Below are 17,008 nucleotides of genomic sequence, written 5' to 3' on the forward strand. Positions count from 1 at the left end.
TCAGCCCCGAGGCCCCTTCTCTGCTCCTCCCTGGCCTGCAGACCCCTCAGGGCTTCATCAGCCTTCTGCCCCTGGCAGCCACATCCCACTTCCCTGCCCTGAGGTCCCTCGGGCCCACACATCACCCACCTCACACATCACCCACCTGCCCAGGTATGAGACCTGCGGGACGGGACACAGACGGCCCCTCATTGGGGACAAGGAGCAAATGCCCACCTACTGTAACTCCTGTCTCTCCGCCATGACGTCAGACTCGTTGGCAGCTTCAGGCCACACCCGACCCGTGGCAGGGGCTCAGACAGGAAATGCTGAACTGAACCAACATGCCGGGTGGGTGTTGGGGGGCTGGGGCAACAGGGACCCCCACGCACTGACAGTGGGACAAAGTGTACAAGTTCAAAGTGGGGGGGGGGGCGTTGACCAGGACTCTCAAGTGACAAGTGCTTCTCTGCTTTGACCCAGCAGCTCCTCTTCTCAGCACGTCCCCTCAGACATCGCTACACGTGTGTGCAGCCGTCCATGCAAACATGTCACGTCAGGCCCGGCTGAGCAGCAGAAGACCAGGAACAATGCAAACGTCCCCCGAAAGGGGACTGGTAACATCCCCACAATGGAAAACAAAGCGGCCTCCCAAACGTGGCCGAGAAATGTATGTTCTCCTGCGGAAGATACATTGAATTGAAAAAACGGAGCGCAGGACAGACTGCAGAGCACGGTACCACCGGAGTAAAAAGAGGGGGCACACGTGTGTGCGCCTGTGTGTGACTGCTTTGCATGTATGGGACTCACTTATGTAGGCCACCTCTGGGAGGGTTCGCAAGAAACCAGGCACACGTCGGCCTCCGGGAGGAGGCGCGAGCAGGAAACGTGCCCGTTGCAGAATTTTGAACAATGAAAATGTTTTACCTGTACTAAAAATACACACTAAATGGAACAGGAAAGTCACAGCGGGATTGCTTATGGCACCTTCCGCTCTGCAGTTCCATAAAGACACATATGCCCCCCCCCATTTCCTACCTGACCCTACCACTGCAGGGCCCACCTCGGTTACCACTTCCTCCAGGAAGCACTCCCCCCATCTCCTCCCGCTCTGCTCAGGTGCCACTCCGTGCCCCTGGACCCTGCATTCTCCCTGCCACACTCTGCTCATGCCATTCTGTCTCGGTCTATCCACCTCTCCAGGGACGGGGACCTGGAGGGAGGCCAGTGTGACCCAGTCCCAGCCTCTCACCTGCCCTGGCAGGTGCTCGGGAAAATATCTGCTGAGCAGACACTCAGCCCCATGCAGAAGGCTGCCACAAGGGCAGGCCATGAATCAGGCAGCAGGGACAGAGATGCACTTAGCGCTTCTGCCACTTGGCCAGCAGCCAAGCCAACCCTCTCACCTGATTTGCCTAAAAGCCCAGGGGAGCCATTGTGCTGCGGTGAGGGTGGGGCGTTTGCCTCGTTGAGTCCAGGACGCCCGCTCTGCAGGGCCTGGCTGGGCTCCCCCAGGGAAGGCCTCCATTGTCGTTTGCTGACAGTTGGTATGACAGATCGTTTTCTGCTGCTGTGGCCAGGCTGGCCCATCTGGCTGGTCCCCAGACGCCTCAGGTCACCACAGTGTCACTCTCGGGAGCCAGATCCTGCCTGACCCCCGCTCGGTCACCTGAGCAAGCCCTGTGCCCCAGCCCGGAGCCATCTGACCAGCAGGGCCCCGGCTGCGTCAGGCCCGCCAGCGACCTTGCCCAAGGGCCGGGGTCTACAGCCAGGGCGAGGACAACGCCGGAGCCTGCCGTGCGCCATCACAGTCTCAGCACACAGCCGCAGCCCAGTGGGCCGCGACTCGAAGTGGCAGCCCCAGGCGGCGATCCACAGCTCGGGCTAATGAGGGTTTCTGGCTTCAGAACATGATTGATTATGGTCATCGGTTACGCTGCAAAGGCTGCCTGGCTTCCTGGAATGAATTTCCCCTGTTGCCTCTTGACCGAGGCCCAGAATGCGGGCAGAGGCAGGCGGCAGCTCCCAGGAGACCAGACGCCCAGCCTCCGACCACGGCAGAGCGGCCTGAGACCAGAACTGGCCCACGCGCCTCAGGCTGCTGGCTCAGCAGTGCGGCTCAGTGGGCCGTTTGCCCCGACCTCCCCTCCTTCACATCCTCTGTACTGTATTCCCAGGGTGCTAAGCTAACGGTTTTGTTCCAGAATAAAGGGGGGGAGGGGCGGAAGAGGCCACAAACCCACATTACCGACCAGCTCTGCAGGATGCTGCGCCATTGGCAATTACCAGGGTGGCTGTGGTCGCTGAAATGGCCACAGTGGTGACAACGGTGGTTTCCAATGTGGGGACCCCGTGGGTGGTGGGGATGAGGCTGCAGGTCCCCAAGGACATTATTCCTGCTCCCCAGCACGTCCCCGAGGACCGGCGCCCACACTGCTCACCACCAAACGTTTCCCGAACAAACAGCCTGGTGGGTCCACCCCTAAACCAGTCGAAGGATACGGGACGCATGGGATGGCTGCGGACGAGATCCGGCCCACGGGCTGCGTGAGACGCTAGCCGCTCAGCTTGTGGACCCACTGCGTCCGTTCCTGTCACCGTACTGCACGTGCTCAGCTACAGACGGAGCTCACAGCGGCGGAAGCTGGGGGAGGCTGTGTGGGAGCTTCCGGCACTTTTCATTTCAACATGAAACGTTACAATGCATTACTTTAAACTCCGGGTGCTTTGCCCACTGCCCGGGGGGCTCTCGGTCTCTCGTCCCGGTGCTTCCTTGGCCTGACGTGACCACCCCACCCAGGAGGGAAGGGAGTTGGGCTGACCTCTCCCCCAAAGTTCTTGGCCACCCCACTTCCAGACGTCTCTGGTGGCGGGGGGAGCCTGGGGACAGGTCGGGGCAGGTGGGGCCCAGGCTCCCTTGATTCTCTTTCTGGGTGGTCCGCCCTCAGAATGGAGGCCTTCGTCTCCCACCCTTGGGACCTGGGGGAAGGAAGGGGCACTAGGTAGGGGTGAGGCAGTGATGCAACCCCTTGCATGACCCCTGCAGGTGGCTTAGCAAGGGTCCCTCCTCCTGCAGCGGGAAAGAGTTTCCTGCCCTAGAGCCTTAACACACGCCGTTCCCTCCGACTGTCACACCCGCCCCCGCTGCGTCCACGTGCCGGACGCCCCGCTGGGCCCAGCGGCTGTGCTCAGCCAGCCTTCCCTCCCGAAGAGCCTCCCGTTCCCTGACGCCAGGTAGAAGTGGCCCTTCCCGTTGTCACACGTCTCACGGCACACGTCCGCGTGACCGCCCGGTGACTGGTCCACACGGGCCTGTCCTGTTGCCCTGGGAGCGCCCTGCGGCAGGGACCAACGTGGGCTGATCTCTCTCCCCTCGGACCACAGTGCCTGGATGTCAACAGCTGCTAGTGAATGGACTGATTAGAAAGTTCCGACAGGTTTTTATTGTTTTAAAATTTAAAATATATACTTACTTCAATCAAGCATTTCATTTGGTAGACAAAAATCTTTTAAAATCCTGGGACGGTCCCAGGGGCAGGGAAATAACAAAAGCGTTCTCGGCGGCTGTCACGGTCAGGAGCTGCCAGCCCGCCCAAGGCCCCACACCCAGCACGCGGGCCGCTGGGCGGGATCACTCTTTGTTCTGGGCGCTACCTGTGGGTTGTGGGATGCTTGGCAGCCTCCTCGATGTCTACCCATTAGATGCCAGTCGTAGCTTCCCGGCTATGACAACAAAAATGTCTCCAGACAGTGCCGGGTTTGGTGGCTCTGTGGGGACAAAATCAGGCCCAGATGGAGAGCCCCTGGGCCGTCACGCAAGTCTGGTTCGGTGGGTATTCGCTTTGCCCCCTGGGCATTTGACAAAGAGGAGCCCCTCCGAGTTCGCAAGGCACAGACCCGTTTCTCTCTCTGAAGCTCCAGCAGCCACGCAAACCCCGAAGCCCAAGGCAAAACCACTTGCCACTGAGTGAGGGCTTTGATTGCTACCAATTTCTTAAAGCGCTCTCTGAAGGTTCTGCTTCAAATATTTATGGAGTCTGTGAAATGGCCCCGGCCAGTGAGCGAGCCCATGAAATTTATGACTCCAGCGGTGATTTATGGACCCGGGGATTGCTGCAAATGCTTTGTCTAAGCTCTTGGTGGAAAGCCAGGATCCTCGCGGGGCTCCGGAGCTCGGTGGGTGGCGACCGGCTGTCGGGGCGGAGGGCGAGGCCGGGCCTTCCGCCTGTTTCTTGCAGACACTGTGCGGGGAGTCCCGACGCCATGGGGGCCGCAGCCGGGCACGGTCTGGGGTCAGCTGTGGGCGCCGGAGCCCAGGGGAGCTGCGGGCAAGAGCACACGAAAGGGTCTCTGCAGCCACGCGTGCACAAAGGCCCCGCTGGCCCCACACTCGGTCCCAGGAGCAGGTGGCAACGGAAACGGACAAGCGCTGAGCGCCTTCTGTGTCTGACACCAAATACCCTTCCGCATGCGCTCCCCCCCTGCCGTACGTCCGCGAGGCCCACACCATCACTGCTGCGTTGTGGGTGAGCAAACGGAGGGTGGGCAGGGGGCGGCTCTCACCCCATGGCACCCAGCAGGTGCCTGACAAGACCCCTGTTGGGTGTCCCCACAGAGCAGGTGTCTTCTGTATGTTCTCTTGTCCCCGGTGACAAGAGAGTGACCCTCCCACTCGGAGGGAACCAATGTCCCCTGATGGCCAGCCCCTCGCCCAGCACTGCCCGGGGTCCCCCAAGCAGGCTGTTTCATGGGTTCTCAGTCTACCCTCCCACCAGGCGAGGGGCAGGCCCCCGTTACAGACAAGAAAACAGTGACCTTTTCCAGAGACTCTAAGTAGCTCCCTAAACCCACACGGCTCAGAAGTGGCCGGCTCAGCACGCCAGCCCCAGCCCGTCTGGTTTCGGACGCCTGCCTCTCCGGATCGTCCCCAGCAGCAGCCATACGCCTGTCAGCCCTTCACACCAGCATCTCCCGTGGATCACGCACCTTCCTGCTGCCGACAGGCTGGCCCCCTGGGCCCAGTGAAGAGTCCTCCTTAGGGCGGGACTAGTGGGACTGGGCCTCCCCGGTGGCATAAGCAGAACGGCGCACGCTTCCCCGGTGCTCCCAGGAGGCGGTGACTGGCGAGCAGTGTTTCACGCTCAGGGACCGCCCCCTCGCCAGTGGGAGCTGCTGAGAAGGTAGCGGAGGGCGGGCGAGAGCTGGTGATCACGGAGCCGCGCCCGTGTGCCTCGCCTGGACCGGTCCCTGCCGGTCAGTGCGGGAGGCAGACGAGCACGTGTGCGATCGTGCTGCAGACACGGAGCCAGGGCGTGCCATGGAGACCCTTGGGATGGGGTGGCGGCTGTGATTGCACACTGCAGAGGGGGAGACCTCCTGGAGGCGGTGCAGTCTGAGCCGGATTTGGGGCCGGGGTAGGGGTCTATGATGTGGTGAAAACCGAGGTCATTCACACAGAATAATATGCACATCGAATATCCACACCCACGTAAGGCATCGGACGTGATCCTGCAGGAATAACACCAGTTTAAACCACTGATCTTATAGGAGAGGGTGGTATGTGCAGCAGAGTCTCATACGGTTCCCCCCATGACGGGGAACATTTATTGGGCTCCTACGATGTGTCGGCCACCGCTCCAAGTGAGTTATAATATGTATTCATTTAGTGTTTAACCCAAAAGGTAATATGATCGCCCCATTACACAGACACAGAAACAGAGGCCCAGAGAGGTTAGGTGACTTGCCCGAGGCCACACAGCGAATAAGGAGGCAGAGCCAGGGTTTGCGCTCAGGCCCCTGGCTCCTGAGCCTGTTCACCACAACAGTCTGTGCTGAGCCCAAGGACGAAGGAAGGGTCTTCAGTGGGAGGGTGGCAGGGTCAGGCTTACGTTACAGGGACAAACATGTATTCAGCCACCAAAGGTTTATCAGCCTTTTCTGGGTACTTTTGTATATGTTTAGACTCTCCCCACCTTCTTTTATTTTTTTTCTCTAAGTTTACCATAAACTAATTGTGACACGTGACACATGTAGTTACTGCCCTTCAAAAGTGACCTTGTTTTGCTTGTAGGTCACGAATGCCCTGGCGTAGTGATTTAACAAATTGGTTTTCACCACGGGAAGCTCTTGCCCAGAGCCAGCCCAGATATCCAGCCAGCAATGGCGTTTTCCGGGGCAGAGGGCTCTGCTCCCCCACGTCCTTTACCAGCGACCAGAGCCAGGCCTGCAGTGACAGTGCCGCATGGCCTCTGAGGGAACTAGCCTGACAGGCACCCCTCTCCCTAATCATTCCCCCAACAAGGCCTTCTCGAAGCCCCCTAGGACCAGGTACTGTGCAAGGCATGGGGGGAAACGTCCCTGAGGCTACCCTGTCCCCTAAGCACAAAGACACCCCAGCACCCTGCGGAGCTGAAAGGAAGTCCAGCAGAGGAAGAGTCGGCGTCAGCAGCACCCGACACCTGCAGCTTTAACTGCGAGGGACGCTCAGCAACGAGGAATCAGAACCACGAAGGAAGACGCTCTTGGGGTGCACCCATTTATTTAATGTGTACTCCAACTACGTTCACCCTGGCTGGTTTGGCTCAGTGGATTGAGCGTCGGCCTGCGAGCTAAGTGTCGCTGGTTCGATCTTCCAGTCAGGGTACATCAGAGAAGGAAAACTCTGACTCCAAAAAACCTCCGCTGCCTTGCGGCATACCTCTTCAGGGGAAAGGCTAAGGGAGTAAACCCCGACAGAAAATCCGGAGCCGGAGTCCCTAAGGCGGTTTGACGTTGTAGTCAACACCGGCAACTCCTGCGGCGCACCTGAAGCCAAGCTGTATTGACTCCGTCTTTCCCTTGGACCCTTCAGCTGCGAAGAGAGGGGGGGTCTGCTGCATGGGCAACAGCAGACCCTCCATATCACCCTGCCCAGGCTCTGTAGCTTCAGCTTCACTGGAGAGGACACTCCAGCGTCATCGCAAGATGTCGATTCAACACGGGAGGAGACAGATACCGTGTCACTCCCGAGTCGGACTGCACAACCATTCTCGGCGGTGCAGATAGACTCTTAAGAAGCTACACCATCGTCTCTCGAGACGGACGGCTGCCGAAACTCCATCTACGTCCTCCAAAGCTTTGCGAGGCCCTTCTAGCCAGTATCACCTGGAACAGACATTTGAGAGTCTTCCCTCCCATTGAACTCCAGACCGGAGCATCCATGGAGGCTGGAGGGACCTGTCCTACCTCCCATCCGCTCCACCATGAGGGCCCGGCATGAGGTGGCCACCTAATGACCAGGGCGCCAGCTCTCAAGCCAGGCTGCCCAGGTTGGCACCGCAGCTCTGCCACTTACCAGCTGTGCGACCTGGGGTCAGCTGCTTACCTCCTCTGTGCCTGACCCTGACTTGGAGGTAAAGTGGGGCTCAGGCCGAGATCCGCGTGTTGGGCCCACATGAACACCAGGTGAGCTAATGCGTTGCACACGTAAGCCCGGCCAAGAGAAGGGTGTCTTTCTCATCCTGTCCTTGTCAGTGTCGCTGCTATGACCTCCTGTCCCTATGGACGTCATCGCCACGACCTCTGAGACTCCCTCTGTACCCTCGGGCTTTGCGCAGCAGCCACGATGCCGCCAGCACTTCACGGGAACTGGCCCCTCTGTCTTTACAGGTGCCCTTCCTTTGCCTAAAATGCCTTCTATCTGCCTGAGATCATACAGGTCAAAGAGCAAATGTCAGAGGTAACTTCCCTAGAAAAAGAGCAAAGCTGGAAAGAAGGTCTTATTACCAGGCAATAAGCCCTGTAGACAAGTCACTTAAAATGAAAGTCACCACTCAGAAAAAGAAGAGTTTCAGAAGGTGAGTGACAATGGCTGTCATTTGCCATCCCCCCGTGCCAGGCAGTGCCCCTCTTACGTTCCAGGCATACTCGGCTCTGCTTACCTGGTTCTGCCTGCCCATCAGCAGGAGCCAGTGTTCCCCCCACTTTCCAGGGGCAGACACTTAGGCACAGACACATTAAGGAAACTGCCCCGCGACACCCTGAATGACAGCCAGGATCTGAACTCAGGCCTGTCGGTCTCCAAATGCCAGAATTCGTAAAATACGTTTTCCCTAAATACAGAGTGCGGCCCCGGCTCTGATGGGTGAGAACATTTTGGGACGGACCTCCAGTGAGTCCAACTAGGAAAGCTGGGGAAAATAGAACAAAATATCTGCTTAAACCATCTGGGAGCTACTGAGACTCTGAGGCCGTGTGGGCCTGACAGGGCAAAGGGGAGAGAAGCCAAGAGCTGCTGGCACCGCATGGGAGGCTGAATGTCCCCACGAGGGAAGCCAGTCTGTACATGACAGTGGCAGCTGAGGTGGAACGCCAGGCTGAGCATCGGGGGCTCGGGGGCGGGGGCGACGCTGGCAAACACTACAGGCGTAGGTCTGGACCCCGGAAGGCTGTGCCCCAGGAATCAGAGTGAACAGGAAATAAAGAAGACCCCGTGCGTGCCGAGACCACCGATGTCAGGAGTGGGCCACACCTGGCCTGGCTGCCAGTCAGAAGCTACACAAGTCCTCTCTGGATGAAGACAGCATTGAGCTAAACCTCAGATTATGGTTTTATTTGCCCAACTTTTCACACACGATGTCTAGCACTCACTGAAAAATAACCAGACACAAAACGCATGATTTGATCAAAACACAAATTGAAGAATAGATGATAGAAAGAGACTAGGGAGGGCACCAGGCTTGGGGTGTTGGTCATTTTCTAGCGCTTGACCTGCTGATGACTTCACGGGTGTACAGGGGTACAGTCCTCTCAGATAGTTCACTGAGCGGCACACTTACGACCTGTACCCTTTTCTGTGTGTGTTTTTTATCTGCAATGAAAATGTTTACTTAAGAAATTAGGTGACATATGTCCTCTTACCTCCAGAGGATCTGGTCGAGCTGTCTGGGCCGGCCACTCTGTCTCAGTGAGAGTCCAGGACTCAGGACGCAAAGGTCTTGGGAAGACGCTGTCCATTCCAGGATCGAGGAGATAGTTGTGAGCTGGAAGAGAATATTCTCGGTCAAGCGCCAACCCAGAAGTCTATAAAGTCAACGAGTCTCTGAGCCTGGCCATAGCCTTCTTAATTCTCTGTGATTCCCAGATCCCCACCTCCCATTACCGAGAGTCTGGCAGGCGCCTTGAACTCTCTGAGCGTCTCATTCGTATATACCTCTGAAGCTTCTGTCCCTGCCCTGCGTGTCCTAGAAAGCTGCCTGCCTGCCTCACCCTCCCCTGTCTGGCTGCAGGCTCCTCCCGCACGGGGGCCGCCCTTCTGCCAACAACGCCCGCCTGGGTGGGGTGCAGGGCAGCCTCCCAGAAAGGCTGGAAGCCTAAGTCACCCAATCAATCCAGCGTCATCCTTCTCTGAAAGGTGACGAAGCTGAGCCCAGGAGAGGGAGGAGACTTGCACAAATTAGAGGCAGAAGTGTGCCCCCCCGATTATAAAAACAATTCAGCTGAGACTGAGAACAGATCTGCTTCCTGTGTCCCTCCTGTGTCTCCTTTCGGAGATCGGAATCTGGGATTCTGAGAGGCTAATTGGCGTCCCCATGATCACACAGCTGGGAAGAACAGAACCTGGGGACGAGCGGGTCTGCCGGGCAGTTCAGCCTCCTGAAGGGAGCACCAGCCACCTCCCCTCATTTCTACTGAGCACCTGATACGAACGACCCTCATACGAACCCTCCGAAGCCCACCCGCCCTCACGCGGACAGCACCCAGCGCTGAGGCAGGAAGTCCCGCCTGGCCAGAGAACACCACCATCATTTTACTTTTAACAATTAAAGTGGCAGAACAAAAAGAGCGCCCGTGTCACCGTCTTTCTAAGAACAACTGTTGGAGCTTTAGGTGCTGTCCTTCCCTGCGCTGTCAGTCACACGGAGGCGTTGGGGTCATTGGACACGTTTCATTTCCCGCTGTCACGCGGTGCTCAGCAGCAGCATCTCAGTGACTAAGTGAGTGAGTTACCAGGCCTGGCGCTTCTCTCCCCCCGTTTGTCACTATTATAAACGTCCCGGCGTGGATGCCTGCCCGCTGAGCTTCCCGCCACCCAGGGTTGTTTAGTGAGGCTGAGTTTCAAAGGGTGTGCCAAAGAAATCACAAACGGAGCCACTGTAAAACGCAGCCGGGGCCGCCGGCCCCGAGGGCTGCCTCGCGCGGCTTAGGGACGTTCAAACGGGGCAGAGTGACGGTGGGACTGCGCCCAGGGCAGCCCTGTGCTCAGAGGCCCGCTCGCCAAGGTCACAGGACAGCAGTTGCTGTGGCCACTGGTCTGGTGACCACTGGGCTGAAAATGGACGACGTTGGTCAGAATTAGCTTCTCTGCAGCACCCGCGACGCCTCCACACCCCCTGCCTTGGTCTCCCAGCCGACCCCGCTTGGGGCTCTGCCTGATCAGCACCTTCCTGAATTCTTGTTGATCTCAGTAACATGCCAGCTGCCTCTGGCTCTGAGCAACTTTATTTTTAGGCTAGCTAGAGACGAGGAATTGGGCCCGTTTTGCCAGGGCCGCGTCTTTCTAGTCTGTTCTCCGTAATTGTGAAACGGGAAGGCAGCGCACAAGGGGAAGGCAGCGGGGGAAAGCGGGCGTGGGTTCCCCATCGTCCGCACTTGCCCGTGGGTGTCCTCCTGCCCCGGCCCACCTGGCAGACGCTCCTGCTGGCCGGGACCACGTCTGAGCCCGCAGGCGGCTCCCGGCTGAAAACCGCACGGACCTCGTGCAGCCGCCGTCCCCTCCGGCTGGACGTCCGGGTGGCGGCTCGTCTGGAAGAGAAGACATCTCAGCGGTTTTTCTGCGTGACACAGGGGACAAAGCCTGACACGGTGGATCGGCCGGAGCACCACAGGGCCGCCCGGCCCGCCTTGCACACGGAGGACTGGCCGTCCGGCCACAAGAGGGCGCCAGTCCCTGGGAGTCTGTACACACGGGCCAGACTCTGGGCCACTGCCGGGCGCCCGTCACCCCCTCCTCACGGGGTCGTGAGTGCAGCGGCTGGGAACAGCCTCCCACCGCCAGGGTCAAGTCCAGGCTCTGCTTCCGCACGCGATGCAACGTAGCAACGTCTGAGCCCCACAGCCACTTACAGACATGTGCTCTAGGAGAGGCTTGTCCTCGGGGTTCCCACTGGAAAGGGGGTAATGGGAACAATAAGGGACTAATAGTAACAATAATGGCCCTGGCCAGGCAGGAGGCTCAGCTGGCTGGAGCATCCTCCCATACACCAAAGGTTGTGGGTTCCATCCCCGGTCAGAGCACAGACCTAGGTTGCAGGTTCAAGCCCTGGTCAGGGCACGTACAGGAGGCAACCGGCCAATGTCTCTCTCACTGACGTTTCTCTCTCTCTCCCCTTTCCTCTCTCTCTGACATCAGTGGAGATACCCTCAGGTGAGGATTAAATAATAATAATGATAATAATGTAACGGGAGTAGCTTCCCAGGGGGACTACGTGTGCTCTTACAATACATAAAGCACACGGAAAAATGCCTGTGCCTGGTGAGTGGCATGTGCAGGGGTCCCTTCCTACGGCCGCAGAGCTGGATGGCGGCAGAGCTAAGCTCTGACCCAGGGCTCCTGGTCGCCAGGGCCCTGCCTGCTGACCGCGGCTCCCATGAGGACCAGGCTCCCACGATGCGGGACACCCTTGCCAGGTACTGGTCACGTCCTCTCATTCAGTCTTTACAACAACCCTGCCAGGTCGCTGGTAGCACCCCGACTTCACAGAGGAGAAAACTGAGGCTCAGAGCAGGTGAGGGTCTGGTTTGCGGACACACACACTCAGGCAGTCAGCGTCTGTCCCAGCCCCTCGCTGGCTTCCTCCGTGACCCTCACGACAGCTTGCGACGCTTCCCCGTGTCTGCTCGCTCCTCGTTTTGGCCTGTCTGGTTCTCCATGGCCCCCCAGCACCCTGAGGCCAGGCCTGGCTCGTGGCCCTGGGTGCTCAGAAGATATTTGTGGAATGAAATGGCAGAGCCAGTTTTTGTGGTTTGTGGAGGGAACAGTGAGACACCCCCAGATCATAAAAACAGGGGTGCTCTTGGAGAGTTGATTGTAAAATAATGCAAAACCATTCAGAGCAGATTCAAATTTGCCTGGACAGGAGGGAGGGGAAGCTTATAATTGGCTGTGGCCTTTCTAACGGTCTGGGGGAGACCCCCTGCCCATGGGGAGACGTGTCCAGGCCCAGGGCACCTCCTTACAGGAAATGGATGCGTCCGACTGATGATGCGGCTCCTCGTTCCCGTCCTAGGCTCCCAAACAATGCTCTGGTTATAAACGTTCATCGACTGAGAGATGAGTAAGTGAGTAAATGAGCTTGGCCTTCAGCAAACTGCACCAGAGGGGAGAACGTGCTGACGCTCCCCACCCGCCCACCCAGCACGCAGCCCGTGCGAGGCTCCGCTTCTCAGAGGAGGCAGATACCTCGGGGTTCGGGGTCACACATCAGGCTGCGGACGTGGCTGCTGCGGGCCAGCCTGGGCAAGCCCAGTGACCACTCCGGTTCCAGGTTCAGAGCCTGCAGGACTGAGGCGCAGCCTGGGAGGACGGGGCTCTCACTGCCATGTGTCCTCCCGGGGGACGCCTCCTGCATCCCGCACCCTGAGACTTGGCTTCAGCCCTGCTCAGTCAACACCTGGGGGCTGTGCCAGGCATTTCCACAACGTGCTGACCATTTCCTCAAGACTCTCCCGGCTCTGAAGAGGCTGGGCCCTGGGCTCGGGGTCTGAGGCTGTGCCTTCAAGTGCTGCCCTGAACCAGGTCACCATGTGGCCCCAACCCGGCCACTTGGCCTCCAGGTCTCCGTCTCCTCGGCCACGTGGTGGTTTGGCGCAGGGTGAGCTGGGACTCTCTAAAGGCTGTGGGGCGGGGGGGCAGGATGGAGAAGGCAGGCCTTGCAGAGGCTGGGCTGGGAAGGCGGAGGGGGAGACGGACCTGGGGCTGAGCTGCCGAGAGCAGGAGCCTGGAGACCAGGGCCAGCCCCGTCAGCAGCAGCAGCAGCAGCATCTCACCTCACGCCATCAAGAGCTCTCTGGAGGGGCCATTGCTGGCTGGCCTCCCAAAACGGGGCGGTGCGCCTGCGTGTATGTGTGTGTGTGTGTGTGTGTGTGTGCGCACAAGCATGCAGGGGCAGGTTTGGCCAAGCACCCGTGGGTGCTGCATGTACACAGATGCCCAGGCACTGCTGTTCAGAGCCAAGCAGACCCTTTACCAGACCTGGGGCAGGGCTGGTACCCATGACCCTCTGCACTGCCTGGGTGCTGTGTGACCTGAGTGAGTCTCCCAACTTCCCTGAACCTCAGTTTCCTTTCACTGACCATTAGGAGAAGAGATCCTTATTCATTTAATTCAATATTTCATTCATTGATCTGAATACCACCCCCCAAGCAGCTTCTCTGTGCCAGGCACTAGGGAGACAGAGATGGCTGTGGAGCGGCTCTGGCCCCGACAGAGAGGTGCCAACCCGACTCCCACCCCAGGAGGGGGGAAATTCCCATGTGCCACGGGGGACAGAGGGGATGTGGCTAACTGTGGTCCGTGGGATTCAGGGCAAGCTCCCCAGGCGAGGCTGCACGTGAACTGTGCCCCAAAGGATGGAGAGGAGGCTGAAGGACAAACGAGACTCTTGCCAGAGAACGCAGCGAGGGCTGAGGTCCTGAGGCACACAGGAAGGAACCTTCTGGTGAAACCAACCACGGTGCCCGTATGACACTGAACCCAAGGGGCCGTCTGTGTGTCTGTCTCCTGCATCGTGCCGTGAGCACCGTGAGGGTAAGGACGGCCTTCTCTCACCAGCCCCGGCACAGGTGCTGGTGCAGAGAAGGGGTCCAGGGTGTGTTTCCGGCGGGGTCAGTGGACGGAGGGAGAAAGGGAAGAACAGTGCTGGTCAGGCAGGGGCACAGGTGGGTCATGTGGCCACAGCCCCCCCCAGAAGAGGGACAGGGCTGTCCATGGGACTCTACCTCCGGGAGCCCTGGAGCCAGGAAGGTGGCCGCATACTCGGCCAGCACCACGTCGTTGACCACGCTGTGCACCGTCTCGGAGAGCAGCGGATGGGCCGCCCCGTGTCTGTCCAGCTCCTGCAGCAGGTGCATAAGCAGGCGGTTCCTGTCCCGGCACTTCTGGACCAGGGAAGCCAGCTTGGCCTGCGGGAGCGAAGACACCGCTGGGCGCGCGCCCCCACTCTGCGTGCCCCTCCCTGCAATCCCGCCCTCCACCTGGGACAAGCTGCCCCTGCTGCAGCCCCACAGCTCCCCACTGCCTCTGGGGCCCCCCAGGTGGGTCAGGGGCATGAGCTTCAGCTCTGCCACGGGCCAGCTACACGACCCGGCGTCTCCCCACACCTCGCCGTGGCCGTCTGTACGGTGGGCATTGTTAAGGGCACCAGGACGAAGGGAGACAGTGTAGGCAACGCGTTCACACAGGCGGGCCACACGGGCCCTCGGGAGACACAGCCGTTACTGCCACCAGGCACAATGACCCCCAGACCATCCCTGCACCCTCCATCCCCATCCCCGTGACCCTCCTTCTCACGCCTCCTGCGCCCGCCGCACTGGCCCACACCCCCCAAACTCCAGGAGCCCCACGTCCCTCCTTTGTGGCTCCCACAGGTCCCAAACCCAGAGCCTGATCAGGTCTGTGCAGAGGCCAGCCCAGGGTCACCTCCCTGGACAGGCTGCGCCGACGTTCAGGGCTTGGCGTCCTCTGTGCCGCGGCTTCCAGCTTCCTTCTATCCCCGCAGTTAACTGTGTATTTGTGGGTCAGTCTCTCCCATGGCCCGGGAGCTCCTCAAGGTCAAGGGTGTGTCATCACTGGGCACAGTGTGGCCCTCGTGATAGATTTGTTACATGACTGACATGAGTGAGTGATCTTCCCACCATGAAATGTCTGTGCACGTCTGGAGGGAGTGACAGACTTGTCATCTCAAGGGTGGCCGTCCCCCAGGGTACCCTCCTGCTCCATTGGAAGAGGAGGTGATGATCCCTGCTGCCCCAGAGGTTCCAGGTTGTCTGCAGGTCAGTTCCAGGCAGTGGAGCCTGGGCACTCAGTGATGACAGGCGGGCAGGACAGGAGGATGGTGACATGGAGGCGGGGCCCCCAGTGCATCTGGGTGGGGCTCCCGGTGTCCCTGGAGCCAGACCACCCCAAACAGCAGGGCATCACCCCCACCGCATTAGCTGAGCAACTACTAAGTGCCACTTCCCCTGAGAAAGAGGCCACTGTTGATGGTGACAATGACCCTACTGGGGTCTTCATAAATCCAGCCTCGCAGAGGCAGTGTGGCTGAGGGGAAGGTCCAGCCTTTGACAGCAGACCAAGCCGGGTTCAAAGCGTGGTCCCGCCACTGAGTAGCTCCGTGTGACTGTGGACACGTCACTGCATCTCTGTGAGCCTCAGGTTCCCCACCTGGAAAGCGCAGCTCATGTCCCCTCTTGGGTGCTGTTGGGGGACTTAGAACGCGGTACGTGTGGGTCCCTGGCACGAGGCAGGCATTGCATAGGGGGCGGCTGTCATCATACAAACCCTCACTGTCGCCATGCAGGTCAGACATCACAGTTCCTGCCTGCTGATGAGGAGACCGGGGCTGGGAGAGGGAGGAGCCTGGTTTGGGCCCCAGGTCACTGTGGCTCCTGCTGTCCAGTCCGGGCCCCTCTGGGTCGGGCCGTGCCTCGGGGACACTGCAGAGCCAGCGCCAGGGTGTCATTTTCCCTCACTGGACGTGTGAATACTGCAGAGCGCGCCAGGGGTCACGGCCTTAGCTGAGTACACGGAACACAGCCAGCGCGGAAAACCAGAGGGGCCGGCGCGGAGCCTCACGCTCTCCAGCTTTGCAGATTCTCTGCACGTTCCCGTGGATGTCGCCAGGGAGTGTCAGGACAAGACGGCAGGGCAGCCCCGCGGGGAGGGCCGTCGTTTCGTTTCACAGACGCAACCCGAGGCTCAGGCGCGGGCAGGATTCCAGGTGGAAACGCGTGGAGGGCCGCGGGGCTCACATGTCCCACAGGAGAGCTGCGAGACCGGGGCCCGCAGGGGGCAGACTCGGTAGCTGAGTGGGGCCCAGGGGCGTAGCCCAGGCCAGGACCTCCTCTCCCCACCCTGCCCAGGGAACAGAGAGGCAAGGCAGGCTGCCCAGGTCCGCCGCCCAACTCCCGGGGTCATGTTTGAGGGAACGCGTCACCACAATCCAACCCACATCTGACCAGCTAAGAACCTGTGAAGGACATCCTGTGGGCCAGTGATGCCGTTTCTGAGAATTTTCTAAAGAAAAGTGTAGATTTGTGGGGAAGCTTTCTAATAAAAAGGGTACCTCATGGTTGGTGCAAAAGTAATGTCCGACTTTTTTAAAAGGAAGTTTTAGATAGTGTTTATTAAATTTGTGCCTCTTCTTATAATTTTTTGATGTCACAGAGACTAATTTATACCTTACTTTTCCAGATTATCAAAGTATTTTTCATAATCGTCCGCAATATTTGAACCCATGGTCGTCCCACCTAAGACCACATTAGAGCTGCTTTCCTCTCTGAGTGTCATGAAGGTGTCACTGCAAGGACAGCAGCAAAGTCTATCCAGAGCACTTATGGGGACGACGCAGGGACTGAAAGAAGTTGCAGGAGGTGGTTTTCCCATTTCCAAAGTGGGGATTTCAGTTAGAAAAACGAGCCGAAAGAGGGTCATCCAAAAACACTTGATTCCGAAGTGTTGGAAGCTGTTGTCACGGAAAACCCCGCCGTCACCTCTAGGGAACGTGCAGGACAATGTAACGGAGCCCATACGACTGTGCTGCACCCACTGAAAAGGATCGGGAAGGTGTCAGTGGTTGGAAAATGGGTCCCACACAAACCGTCTCCAGAGAATCTGCAACTGTGTGTTGCTTGTTGTGAATCGTTGCTTTCGTGACACCTTCAGCCACCGTTCTTGGGTCGGCTTGTTACAGGGGCTGAGAAGTGGGTCCTTTACCATCACGTTACACGCTGCCGATCGTGGGTCAGTCAAGGAGGAAGGAGAGGTCAACAA

The 17,008-nt window shown here is 58.9% G+C and overlaps 1 protein-coding gene across 1 annotated transcript in view; it reads right to left on the minus strand.

Annotated features, from left to right (window-relative positions):
* Positions 1-3,399: 3,399 nt before the first annotated feature.
* The window catches only part of CUNH4orf50 (chromosome unknown C4orf50 homolog), a 42,011-nt gene continuing 28,402 nt past the window's right edge, over positions 3,400-17,008 (minus strand). The window contains exons 9-12 of the mRNA XM_090267402.1: positions 13,957-14,139; positions 10,641-10,761; positions 8,878-8,999; positions 3,400-4,301 (exon numbers count right to left, since the gene is read on the minus strand). Of these exons, the coding sequence (XP_090123528.1) occupies positions 4,056-4,301; positions 8,878-8,999; positions 10,641-10,761; positions 13,957-14,139 (672 nt within the window). The 3' untranslated portion in view covers positions 3,400-4,055. The remainder of the gene's footprint in view (positions 4,302-8,877; positions 9,000-10,640; positions 10,762-13,956; positions 14,140-17,008) is intronic.

Source organism: Furipterus horrens, unplaced genomic scaffold (genome assembly GCF_987537825.1).
Source record: "Furipterus horrens unplaced genomic scaffold, mFurHor1.1.pri manual_scaffold_2, whole genome shotgun sequence".
In the NCBI taxonomy this organism is placed as follows: Eukaryota; Metazoa; Chordata; class Mammalia; order Chiroptera; family Furipteridae; genus Furipterus; species Furipterus horrens.